The 13,529-nt window shown below is 42.1% G+C and overlaps 1 protein-coding gene across 2 annotated transcripts in view; it reads right to left on the minus strand.

Moving 5' to 3' along the window:
* The window catches only part of tbata (thymus, brain and testes associated), a 36,138-nt gene extending 23,079 nt beyond the window's left edge, over window positions 1-13,059 (minus strand). Inside the window, exons 1-3 of one of the 2 annotated variants that reach the window (XM_078531038.1) lie at window positions 12,957-13,059; window positions 8,031-8,078; window positions 4,562-4,815 (exon numbers count right to left, since the gene is read on the minus strand). In XM_078531038.1, coding sequence (XP_078387164.1) covers window positions 4,562-4,815; window positions 8,031-8,077 — 301 coding nt within the window. In that variant the 5' untranslated portion in view covers window position 8,078; window positions 12,957-13,059. Of the gene's footprint in view, window positions 1-4,561; window positions 4,816-8,030; window positions 8,079-11,949; window positions 12,069-12,956 lie in introns of those variants that run through there. The other variant, XM_078531039.1, reaches the window with a different exon arrangement.
* Window positions 13,060-13,529: the final 470 nt, after the last annotated feature.

Below are 13,529 nucleotides of genomic sequence, written 5' to 3' on the forward strand. Positions count from 1 at the left end.
GCCAGTGATAGGTGGGGGCAAAGGAGCAATTGACAAAGATGTCATGAACAAAAGGACAAAGGGGTGTTAATGGTAGTGGTACTGACTAAAGGAGGTGCTGATGGTGGAATTAAGGTAAGAAAGCAGAATGTGATAATAGCAGGACAGAAAAGAACAACATTAACAAGTGACAGATGGCTCTTGTGGGGTTGGGAAGAGGAGAGGTGGTGGGGAAAAAAAGATCGAAAATAGGATAAAAGGTGGGGTTTAAACAACGAATTAAAATGAAAATAAAGATAAAAATAAGTGGATAAAAATAAAAAAATAAAAATGAATATTGAATAAAGGGATTAAAAAAGGGTGGGGATGGAGGAGAGAGTTCATGATCTGAAGTTGTTAAACTCAATGTTAAGTCCGGAAGGCTGTAAAGTGCCTAATCGGAAGATGAGGTGCTGTTCCTCCAGTTTGCGTTGAGCTACACTGGAACATTGCAGCAGGCCAAGGATGGACATGTGGGCATGAGAGCAGGGTGGAGTGTTGAAATGGCAAGCGACAGGGAGGTCTGGGTCAAGCTTGCGGGCAGACCGAAGGTGTTCAGCAAAGCGGTCACCCAGTCTGCGTTTGGTCTCTCCAATGTAGAGGAGACCGTATTGGGAGCAGTTTTTAGTTTAATCCTGGAAGGTGATGAGTTAAGGTGTGTTCCAATTCCTCAACTGCCAACAGTGACCATTGCGTATATGGAAGTCTAGATCATATCGTGGAGCTGGTAAACTGTTGGTTTCTCTGCAGTACAGGTTGTGGTGCTGGGAGCAGCAAAACTAAGGCTGGACTAAACAGTTTGGAACAAAAGAAGAGGTTAAAAAATTGAACGGGACCGGGTGGATTGGGTGCCTGTCCACTTGAGTGGCTTCTTGGGAAGAGTGTTGGTAGCAACTGAGAGAAACATTAACACAACAAAAAACATTTCTCAAAGATGAATTAGCTGCAATGCATGAAGAAATATGATTACACACTGCGGATTGAATACATTTTCATTAATGTCTACACAAAGAAAGTAAAGTAAGAATGGTTTTTAAAAAAACTTGAAGCATTCAAAAGGGAATTGGACTGTTATCTCAAAAGGAAGTACGTGCAGGGTTATGGACAGATGGCAGGAGAATGGCACTAAGTGAATGGCTCATTTAGAGAGCTGGTGCAGACATGATGGGCAGAATGGCCTTCTTCTGCACATTGACAATTTTGTGATCCTGTGAAAATGTACACAGATTGTGTACTCCAGTGTTTCAAAAGGGTTTGAACCCAAAAACTTCCAATTCAGAGACGAAAGTAGTACCACTAAGTCATGCTAACACAAAATCTATATATGAAACCAAGGATGAACATTGGCCCAGAGGTGTCAAAGCTCCCTACTCTTCTGTAACTGTGGATCCTCTAAAATCCATCTGGATCATCGAATAACCTCAGTTGAATATCTCATGCAAAAGACAGCTCCTTCAGCGATGCAGCATTCTTTCAGTACTGCACTGCAGTATCAGACGAGATGTTCAGCGTTCAGGTATAGCTTGAACTTCCAACCTTCTGACTCAAAGTTTATGCTATCGCTGAGACGAGCTTTCATATAATCCAGATATAGTACAAATGAGCACTTCCAGTCCAAACAACTTTAATTTCTATCATTACAGTTCTGTCACACTTCTGTCAGCTTTTTCCATTGTAAATAGAATGGGTGGAATTTTACAGTCCCATCGCAGCAGGAGCTGGGCAGTAAAATGTGTGTCAAGCTGTTCAAAACTCCGCTCGGAAGATCCCGCCAGTGGGAGGGGCCATAAAATTCCACCCCGTGACCACATTTACAATAGAAGCTGCCTATGTAAGCTTGTCATACTGTAATTACATGATCCTGCATGTAGTGGCACTATAAAACCCGGTTTTGCATCTCCCTGTTCCTCAAACTGTGATACAGACAAAACTCCTACTCTCTAACCGACTCTAGTTGAATAATAATGTAAAAGCTAAGTGTTATTTAAAACAAAGGACAGAATGCATGAGGTTTGAATTACATCCATGGATCTGGTCCAATTACCCCCTGCCTACATCTGAACCATAATTACCCTCTGCCCTGTGACCTTCTATATTTGTGCACTTAGCAACTTAAAGGATTCTGTTGCCTACGCAAAGTCCAAATCATCACCATGTACCAAGAAGCAAAGTGAACCTAGTAATGATTACTCTGGAGTACTCCACTTTCAACTCTTCTCCCATTTAAACAATATCGATTTATCCTCAATCTTTATTTTCTATCTACCAATTTGTTGTCAATGGTGTTAAATTTTATGGCATTTCCATGATTTTTTTTAAGCTGGATACATTATTAGACTCATACTGAAAATCTATATACATTACATCTGTTGCATTCCTTTTTATCTATCCAGTTGGTCACTTCTTCATAAAACTGTTAAATCTGTCAAGTACAACTTCCATTCAGCACCAGGACAAGTTGGCAGATTGAATTCTGAATATCAGGTCATTTATGAGCTAGTACCAAATAAGTGGTCATAAAAGTTATTGCCAAGAAATAATACAATGGGCGGAATCGTCCCAGATTTGCACTAAGTGCGGTAGCGGGCAGGAAAAAGGTAATTTTCCCCACTGTCTGCAATGCCGGGTTTTGGCGCCGTATCGCCCCAATCCCGCCTCATTAATCAGGCATTCCCGGGAATCACGCCGTTTCACTGGTGGGCAGCCTCCGGTTCGTCCGCCAAGCCATCACGCTGCAGTTTCCTTACGCCGGTCACCATATTTGAACTGCAGCCACTCGCACATCTCTCAGTGCTTCCAACTCAGGAGGGCACCAGTGAAGACATGGCCCCAAAAGACAAGAAGAGTGCAGGCCCCCCCCCGATTCAGTGATACATCCTTGGGACGCCTTCTGCCACAATGTCCTCTACCCCCGCTCTGGATGCAGGGAGCTCATCAGTATCACTACGCCAGCTGGGGTGGCAGTGGCAGTGGTGGTCAATGCCAATGCTGCACAAAAGAGGTTCACCACCCTATGCAGAATGATCTCATCCATGCCACCAGGGTAAGGCAACCATCTCATCACTCTAAACTCTCACACTCACAAGCCCATCCAGTGGCATCTCACTCACTGCCAGCTCAAGGGATATCACCCTTCACTCTCTCACACACACCCTCACATCTCCCACACACACCCTCACATCTCCACCTGGCCTCATCTCCTCTGGTGACTGCCTCCTCAGCCCTCACCATCTTGAGGCCACTTGCACAGATCAACACATGCCCCCACACACACCTTGGGATACCCCCCCACTTCCCCAGTACAGCCCCTGCCCCTTCAGCCTCTTCCCTTGCCTGAGGCCACTTCTCCCCATTCCCCAAGCAATCCCTGGCCCTGCAGCCATTGAAAAGCCACTTGCGCCTTATGGCTGGTCTGGTAGGTAGAGACCTGGCTGTTAGCCCCCATAAAAGTGATGTGGTGCTGCCTGCGAAGCCTGGCGCTGGTGACTGTGAGTGTTGCCCAAAGCAAGGTAGGCAAACAAACCTCAAAGTCCCGAGTGAAGTGCAGCTCACCAGGTGCACGTTGTTTATGTTCAGTTGTGAAACACGTCAGCGTGCAATCACACCAACATGCCCGCATAATCCAGTGTGGAGGGATAACTCTGGCGAGCTGGGTTTACAATGATATGCAGATGTATTACACTGGCGTTCCCAACATCTGGCAGCAGGAAACGTGGCCCGCTATTGACGGACAGAGTGGATGATCGCAAAAATGTTTCACGATGTTGTGAAACTGATTATTGGTACTCCCGGCATATTGCCCGCTCATGCCATCAAGCATGCTCGCTGCCAACAGGAGCAGGTGATTCCGTCCAATATATTCCAGTAGTCATTGCACAGTATTAAATGTTCTTTGTTTGAGCTCTGGGTCTCATGATTGTCTACCTAGGTATTGGGCAGATACAACACATTACAATTCATAAGGTCACAAAGGTCTACTTACAGGGATAGGCATTGGCATTCAATCAGAATAGAATATCCGGCATAGGACCCATAAACATAAGGGTGACAGAAATTGGCTTTGGACAATGTGCAATATGTGATAGATATCTGAGGCATCAGTGACAAAGTTCATGTACATGGGAAATTTTTGCTATATAAAATGGTAGATATTAAACATTACAGAAAATGTCTGGAATACTACTACAGGATTGAACATATAGTAAGACAAGGGGTCATAGATTCACATTGAAAGGCAAATTTAGGCTAATCAAATAGTTCTTTTTCGTGCAAGGGGTGATTGACAAGGAATTTTTTTTATTCGTTCATGGGGTGTGGGCATCACTGGCTAAGCCAGCATTCATTACCCTTCAGAAGGTGGTGGTGAGCTGCTTTCTTGTTTGCGTAAAGGAGACACACACCGAAATTATTCACGGAGCATTTTGGGGTGTGATGGATGATGACTCATTCTTCCTGGACAGATACATTAGATGGGCTAAATGGCCTTCTTCAATGTTACCTACTTTGCAGAGAAGAGCAAGAGCTGCTTACTGGTAGACCTTACCGGTGATGTGTTTTACTCGATGAGGGTGAGGGTTGTGCCGTGAGAAAAAGGAGTGGTAGCTGAGCCTTCCGAAACGCGAACTGCTCTTCGGTTTGGATTGTGGCCTTTCAGCGTCAACACTGAAGCGGAGCAGGGAATTGAGAGCTGAGGTGCTGTGTTTGTCTGTCGCCTTCTGCTCTTCTTGGTTGTTGAATGGATCAAGCACTGGTTGCCCTAACTTCTCCATTGTTTCCTTTACTGATGTCTTCTCAGCGCTTTCAGAAAGAAATACAGTCAATGACAAATAATTCTGGGACTATCTAAGAATGAAAGGTGTCTACTGGAAGATTTCAATTTGTATCGTTAAAAAGACAGAAGTCAAATGGTCTCCCTCATGCTTTAACAAAAGCATCTAGTATTTGAATAATCTAATCGTCCTTTTTAATTCCCTGCATGCTTTTGCCTCTCCCTAACTCTGTAAGTCCCTCCAGCTCAATAACTCTCCAGGCTCACTGATTCCTCAAACCTGGCCTCTTGCACATGTCTAGTTTTCACCTTTCCACCATTGGCAGCCACGCCTTCAGCTGCCTGAGTCCCAAGCTTTGGAATTCCCTCCCCAAAACCTCTCTCCCTCCCTTTCTTTCTTTAAAGCCTACCTCCTTAACCAAGCTTTTGATTACCTATCCTAATATTCTTGTGTCAATTTTGTTTGATAATGCTCCTCTGTAGCACCTTTGGGTGATTTATTACTCAAAGGTGTTATGTAATGCAGATTGCATTCATGGTTACTATTCTGTAAGATTTAAATCACACCAACATTTCTTCTATAACTACTGATATTGTGTTAAGCTGTTACCCCCAAAATATTGCATTATTATTGAGGATAATTAATTAATGCCTGTTTGAAGAACTCATAGAATTGATGTCAGTTCGAGCATCTGGATTGGACTTGGAAAAGCCTGGATAAACATTCTGGAAATTTATTAAGCCACATTCACCACCTTGAAGAGTCCAATACTTTCCTGCTGAGGGAGGAGCAGACTGACTCAAGGAGTAAGACGGAACTAATGTGCCCACATGTGCAGGAGGCAATAAGACCAGCAACTCAACTGTCCCCCAAGGCAGGCTAAGAACAGGAGAGATTGGAGGAATAGGCCATTCAGCCCTTTGAGCCCACTCCAACATTCAATGAGATCATGGCTCATCTTCTACTTCAACACCATTTTTCCTGCACTATCCCCGTATCCCTTGATATTTTTAATATGTAGAAAGCTATCAATCTCAGTCTTGAACATACTCAACGACTGAGCTTCCACAGCCCCCTGGGGTAGAGAATTCCAAAGATTCACCACCCTGAGAATGAAGAAATTCCTCCTCATCTCAGTCCTAAATGACCTGCCCACTATCCTGAGACTGTGCCCCCTGGTCCTAGAATCCACCCAGTTGGGGGAAAGATTCTTCCTGATCTACTCTGTCAACTCTTTGTACGTTTGAATGAGATCACCTCTCATTCTTCTAAACTCCAGAGGATAAAGGCCTAGTATATTTTATCTTTCCTCACAGGACATCCCTTCATCCCAGGAATTAGTTTGGTGAACTTTTGTTGACCTCCCTCTATGGCAAGTATATTTTTGCTTAGGTAAGGCTAGCATAATTTAGCCTGTCCACCATCTACAAGGCAAAGTCGGGAGTGTGATCGAATATTCTCCACATGCCTGGATGAGTGCAGCTCTAACCACACTCAAGAAGCTTGACACCATCCAGGATAAAGCAGCCCACTTGACTGACACCCCATCCACAAACACTCACTCCCTCCATCACCAACGCACAGTGGCAGCAGTGTGTACCATGTACAAGATGCACTGCAGCAACTCACCAAGGCTCCTTAGACAGCACCTTCCAAACCATCTCTAAGGACAAGGGCAGCAGGTGCAAGGGAACACCACTACCTGGAAGTTCCCCTCCAAACCACACTTCATCCTGACTTGGAAATATATCACCGTTCCTTCACCGTCTGAGTCAAACTCCCTCCCTAACAACAGGGTGGGTGTTCCTACACCACAAGGACTGCAGCAGTTCAAGAAGGCAGCTCATCAGCACCTTGAGGGCAATTAGGGGTGGGCAATACATGCTGGGCTAGTCAGCGATGCCCACATCCTGTGAATAAATTTTTAAAAAAATTAGCACCAAACATCCTTAGTCCGATGCATGGAGGTCCATCCTATTCATACAACTCAGTCAGGAGCCTCTTTGCATCCTTGGGACATTTCATTATGTTAAAGGTGCTATATAAATGCAGGTTTTTGTTGCCTCAGTAAATAATGTGATGATGGCAAATATGTGATGTCATCAGTAATTTAGGAAAAATATAATCTTAGAAAAACGTGGCCCGTATGTTATATGAAAAGACAGTGGATAGCAGTTGCTTAAACCCATTTGTCGAGTTCCCCAAATAAAAAATGCCCGTGGTCCAGTTTAACTGAACGCTCATTTGATTGGGCATTTGATTGGTGTACATTTTATTTGAACGCAGTCCCGCTTTTGAGAGAGGGAGTTCATCATGTCGACAATTAAAAGTCTGCACGAGTACAAATGGCGATTGTATGTAAACAGCATCTTCACATGTGCTCAGGGGGTCCCGAAACTCTTGATGGCCAATGAATTACTTCTGGAGGGGGAACTATGAGATAAATGACCAGTTAATCTGGATTTTCCACCACCCTGCGCAGAGGAGGCTGCAGCCTAGAAGCAGATGGGAAATCTGCTGCTGCATTAGCCCGAGTATGGCACTTTTACCCTTTTGTCTCAACTTTAGAAGCTCAATCAGCAACTAAATCCTACGTTGGCATCCTTCCATCAAGGATAGATGATGGACACCCAGCAAACTATCCATTTTAGGTGGGGGTGTCAAACTAAACCCGTTAATATGAAATTAATGACTTACCATTATGGGACCAAGAAAGGCATGAAACAAGCTATTTAGTGGATAAGAATTGTATATTTAGAGGCAGTGATATGTCTGTGGAGAACCTTTGAGCAGCACTTTTTTTCCTTTTTAACACAGTTTTAACTAGGACTCCCCGTAACAAGATTATATTTGCTCTACTTTCCAGCAATGGCTCTACTTGAATTTGTCAGGACCTGATGAGCTGCATTGAATTGTTACTTTAACAAGTGACAATCCATCAAGACTACAACAACAACAAATAAAGACTTAGATAAAAGCAAAAAGCTGCGGATGCTGGAAATCCAAAACAAAAACAAAAATAGCTGGAAAAACTCAGCAGGTCTGACAGCATCTGCGGAGAGGAACACGGTTAATGTTTCGAGTCCGTATGACTCTTCTGTTCTGTTGAAGAGTCATACGGGCTCGAAACATTAACCGTGTTCCTCTCCGCAGATGCTGTCAGACCTGCTGAGTTTCTCCAGCTATTTTTGTTTTTGTTAACAAAAAAAAAAGACTTGTTCAATCATATCAAAACATACTTACTCCTGTTTGCATTTGAATGCGGGAACTTCACTCATTGCTGTGGTCATTCTGTAAATTCGGCGCAGGTGTGAGATGCACAGAAGAAAGAGGATAAAGATGGTCAGTAAAAAGAGATTACATTAGTAGAACAAAACAATACTCAAAGTGAGTGATTGAATTTAGATTGAGCATATAATCTTAACTGGCAATTGACCTTCAGTACAATAATACGCTTTGCATTTGTACATAGTTATCTAAGTGAAGAGATGTATCTGTTCCCACACATATATTGCACCTGTATCAATCCAATCATTACCACTGGCTCTAGTGCTTTATGTAGGGAAGAGGGAGGAGAGAGTTGCACACTAAATAGGAACTGAGGCATGGTTGAAAAGAGAGAACTATGTCCTAGCATATCAAACGGTGCAATCATCCCAACATTAAGCCTCTTCCTGTAGTTTGAAATCCAGATGAAATTGTGTTGGATTTGTTATCTCATACATTCATCACTTATTAATGCTTAGGTTTATCCTACTTGTAGCCTCCTGCTGCCAAATGTTCAGGTCGGGCTCTTACTAGTTATCAAGAAGCCTATTCAGTCATAGCAAAGGCCATAAATGGCACAATTTCAGGATGAAGCACTTTATTGGAGGAATCTTAACATTCCCCTCAGGAATATGAAAATGGATTTTAGGATACCAAGGATAACAGCAGCTTCATTTCCAGTGGACGCTGTCCTCAATGTTAAAGTGCCTGGCAAACCTGTTCGGGGTGGGAAAATGGCTACAAGAACCTGCACCATGATTACATCACGTCAGATCAATGCAATGTTGGCTTCCAGTGCTGCTGTTGCACATTAGTACCGAAGGAGGTGGTGTCAAACACTTCCATAGAGGTGGAATTCCTTTAATGAGAAGTGGACATCCTGATGAAGGACGGAGTCGTTGCTTTTTGTGTTTAGTGATTGTAATGGGACAGCCAAAAAATGTCAAAACTGAATAGGCAGGAAACAGAACTTCAAGTTTATTCTTCGCAAAATTAAGAAACAGAATATACAACAGAGGTGACAAAATTGGGTAGGTGATGTATAAAATAATAAAGTTTGATAACAATGAGATTAATTAAACAACACTGACTATTAATTTTACTGTTTCCTCTTGTTACTATCCTTTTCAAATATAACTTTACACTGCCCCTGGTCAAGCTACTGGGAATTTTTGACATGGATTGGTGCTGAAAATGCACCAAGGAGGGGCATTTTCTTGTGCAGTTTGACAGGTTTATTTAATACACAAGTGCCACTGGACTACTGCTTGATCTTTGGCACAGTATCAAAAATGAAATTGCTGTCAGGTTACCAAAATGTAACATTTTGAACTGAAAGGTAAGTCATAACCCAAATCTTCCTAGAAAAAAATAACAGCAAATTCACGACGGATGCTGCTATTAACGTGCAAATCGGATAGCAACTTCAGGGAAAGAACAGGTAGGCCATGAATTGTGAATCTCCAGGTGGGTGGAATGGCCTCCTTCTATGGCCCCAGTGACTCTAACTTTTTAAACTTGCTGGTCGATTTCTTTCTGATATTAATTACAAACTTATAATTAGAATTTAAGCCAGTGTTCTTAATGATCAACGAAGAAAAGCAGAACATGACAATTTATTTTTAACACTCATATAGCAAGGATATGCCATTGCTCAGAAAACCCACTTCAGTCCCTACATTCAGTCAGCCTCTTTGTTCTGTGACTTACCAATTTTCATTCTCTTACTAAACTTATCAGCATGCTTCAGTATGATGGATCTCTCCATCTCCTCAGCCTTTCTTTCTACAGCACTCTATGATTTTATCTTGACTCTTTTTGCCAATTTGCTTTCTCGTTTCTGTGCAGGATGTTGCCACGTGCAGATGCTTAATATCCTTTAATCTAATCCAATTACTTTACCTTTGACCATTTCTTCCAGCTCCTGTGAGTTCTAGTTCTGAGGCCTATGTGCACCACTTGCCCTCAACCTTGAAGTATCTCCCTTTTGAATTCATTCCCTTTTAGTGAGCCCTTTACTTCTGTGTCAATACCCTACATAGGAGTACCTAGAGCAGAATTTGTAATTCCAAGCACTTTCTCAACATGTGCGGGTCATTCCATGTGTGAATTCTATTCACCTGGGTATAGTAATTCCTGGTGGGGAGAGGGGCGGAGTGGTTAAATGAGAATTCAGGAGGCTCCCCAAGTGCCCCTGAGAATGGTTCCGTAACACTATTATTGGTTGCGCCCTCTTCCAATGGAAATCCCAGAGCATCCCGTGCCCTTTCGAGCGAACCTGTTGCCTCTATTATTGCCGAATGGCCTCAAATTCAGTATGCCCAATATTCCTGGAAAAACGGGAATACAGTCAGAGAGCCTGATTTCAGGCATTTTGTAACGTGATGCATAGCACAGCGCATGTTGGATCATTTTGACTAGAAATTGGATTATAGGCGTAGAGGGGGAGGAAGGAAAGTAGAATTTTCCACTCTACCGCAGACTGGGTCCCTCCACAACACAGCCCAGAGCAGCGGCTGAAGGAGAAAATTACTGCAATTTAGCGAAGGATTTCGTTTTTCATTCATGTCAAGGTCTGGGGCAGTGCCTTTTAATGTCTGACAAAACAAACAAAAGACAAGAAAGCTGCAGGTGTTGGAAACCTGAACAATAAAAATCAGCAGCTCCAGCAGCGTTAGTGCAGAGGGCAGAGGAACCAATGGTTCAGGAGCAAACCCTTCATTAGAATCGAAGCACGTTACTGGCTAAATGCTTCCAACGTCTTCTGAATTTGTAACAAAGAAGTCTAAGCAAAAGAAAAAAAAAGAAAGAACTGTATTTACATAGAGCTTGCCATGACCACCAGACATTGCAAAGTGCTTTACAGCCAACGAAATACTTTTTTGAAGTGTAATGTAGAATTGGTAGCCAATTTGGACACAGTGAACACCCACAAAACAGCAGTATGATAATGACCAGGTAGTCCGTATAATTTTGTGATGTTGATTGAGGGCTAAGTATTGGCCAGAACACTGGGATAACTCCCTTCTTCAAAATAGTGTAACGGGATCTTTTACATCCACCCCAGAAGCAGTTTAAACACCACATCTGAAAGACAGCACATCAGACAGTACAGCACTCCATCACTACTGCACTGAAGAGTCAGCGTAGATTTTTCTGTTCAAGCCCTGGAGTGGGATTTGAACCCGGGACATAGTGACTCAGAATTGAGAATGCCACTAATTGAGCCACAGCTGATTAAAAGATTTTAAAAGAAATGCGGTAGTCAAAGAGTTTAAAATATCAAAGAAAATAGAAAGAAATAATGTAGTATCCTACAGGCACTTAAACATCAAAAGGAGAACTAGATAGAGTTAAGGTCACTAAGAGAGAGGCAGGGTGATGATTCTGAAATGGCAAGATAATAAATAGATATTTTGCCTCAGTTGCCACTGGCGAGGTCAACCTTACCAAGTTAAATTCCATTTTCCAATTATCTATCCAAGCGACTCATCTGTCTATGTCATCCTGAAGTCTATTAATATCCCACAGGATCCAAATTGGGACCACTATTAATCATCATATACAGGATCCATTTGGACTTAGAAATGGTGTTAACATTTGCGGATGATATCTACTTGGCAGGAATCATTAATAATGTGGAAGACTGCACCAAAATACAGGAAGACATAAATAGTCTTGCAGGGTGGGCATACAAATGGTAAGTCAAATTCAATATAGTGAAATGTGGGGTGGTTCATTCTGTTTGGAAGGGAAGAAACCAAATGGGGATCAAGGAACAAAGCGATACTTAGATCACTAAACATTAGCAACACAAGTGGATAAGGCCATGAAAAGTGCAAACAAAATGGAATACAGTATAAAACAGAGAAGAAATATTAAATTTATATAATACCTTGCCTACACCAGGATTGAAGTACTGTGTACAATCAAGCAATACTAGGAAAGAGGCATCGTAGCATTTGAGAATGTACAGAAAAGATTTACAAAGGTGACACCAAAGCTGAGAGGATGCCACTGTCAGAGAAGATTGAAAAAAGGGGGGAGGCTCTTTTGTCTGGAAATGAGGTTATAAGATTCGATGGAATGGAGAAATTATTTCAACTTGTGGCTGGGCATAATATAAGATATGCACCAAGGGATCAAATAAAAACAATTAGCAGGAATTTCTTTACACAGAAAGAGTGAGAAAGTGGAATTCTGCTACATGGAGTAGGTGGGGAGAAAATAGAGGGATATGAGGCAGGGTGGGAATGAGTCAATAGAGCGGGAGGAGATTGGTGTGGGATACAATAACCAGTTTGGCTAAACGACCCATCTCTGTGCTGTATGTAAAATTGATGTAACGCACAAGGGAACTTGAACAATCATTGGAAGCAGTTCACAATAGGAGCAGCAATAGCCAAATGTTATCCACACAAATGTTGTAATTATTTTAAATGATGAATTAGTAAAGGGTTTTACTGAGGTTATGTTCTATTATCTTTTTAATTGCAGTTCCTCCAAGTTGCTTCAGTTCTATCCCGTTCAATTGCTCTCCGATCTTCACCTCAATGTCCTGAAAGTAATGTTAAAAGAAACTTCTCACACAACAAAATATAACCATCTCTCTTGTACACTGGGAAAATGTTCATTGATTCATATACAACACTTCGCATTTAGCTCAAGACTTTCAGGAAAAAACACAGGAAGAAGTAATTCAAAAAAATGCCACACAACGACTCACACGAATTAACAACATTAACACTATCGGTTAAAGCTCCTGATCTTTTGCCACATGGACCATTAGGTCGCAAGTGGTTTTGCAACTGATCTTCAGCCAAAAATACTGTTCTATTGTGAACAAACCAAGTAAAACAGGAGTAATATGCATTAAGTATGCACAAGATATAAATAACTTACCAATTACAATTTCAGCATTCTCTTATATTCTTCCAACTTTGGGCAACTTCAGGCACATTGGTCTTACTGCAGTTTGGTTTGTCGGTTTGTTTGTCTTGTGACTGATTCTAGCTGTAGTTGCTAGGATACATTAATCTGCAATCAAGTTATGGGACACAAAGATTAAACGCACAGTTAGAGACGCTGCTTATACAATTATCATTTTCTCCCCATTTCTGAACCAAACCTCGCGCAGGGATCTGCAGCACTCTAGCTAAACTTTTTGCATTGTTTTGTTGAATCCAGCAAGGCATGGGTCCTCAGTGAGTGAACAACAAGCCTAATTCATCGGTACAAAATGGTGAGGGTCCTTTAATCCTTCCCTGTCATTCATCACCAGCAAAATTCTTCAATGAATAACAGCAAACATTTTGCAACTTAATGCCAATAGCAGCATAAAGACTAACCTTGGCAGCATATTGAAAACTATTCAGGGTGATCATGTGTGAAGATTACTTCATTCCTTGAAGATTGTAAAATTGCAAATCCGTGCAATTTCTGTTCACTTATTCATTAATCAGGGGTTGTGTCCAG

The sequence above is a fragment of the Cetorhinus maximus genome, chromosome 27, assembly GCF_964194155.1.
Source record: "Cetorhinus maximus chromosome 27, sCetMax3.hap1.1, whole genome shotgun sequence".
In the NCBI taxonomy this organism is placed as follows: domain Eukaryota; kingdom Metazoa; phylum Chordata; class Chondrichthyes; order Lamniformes; family Cetorhinidae; genus Cetorhinus; species Cetorhinus maximus.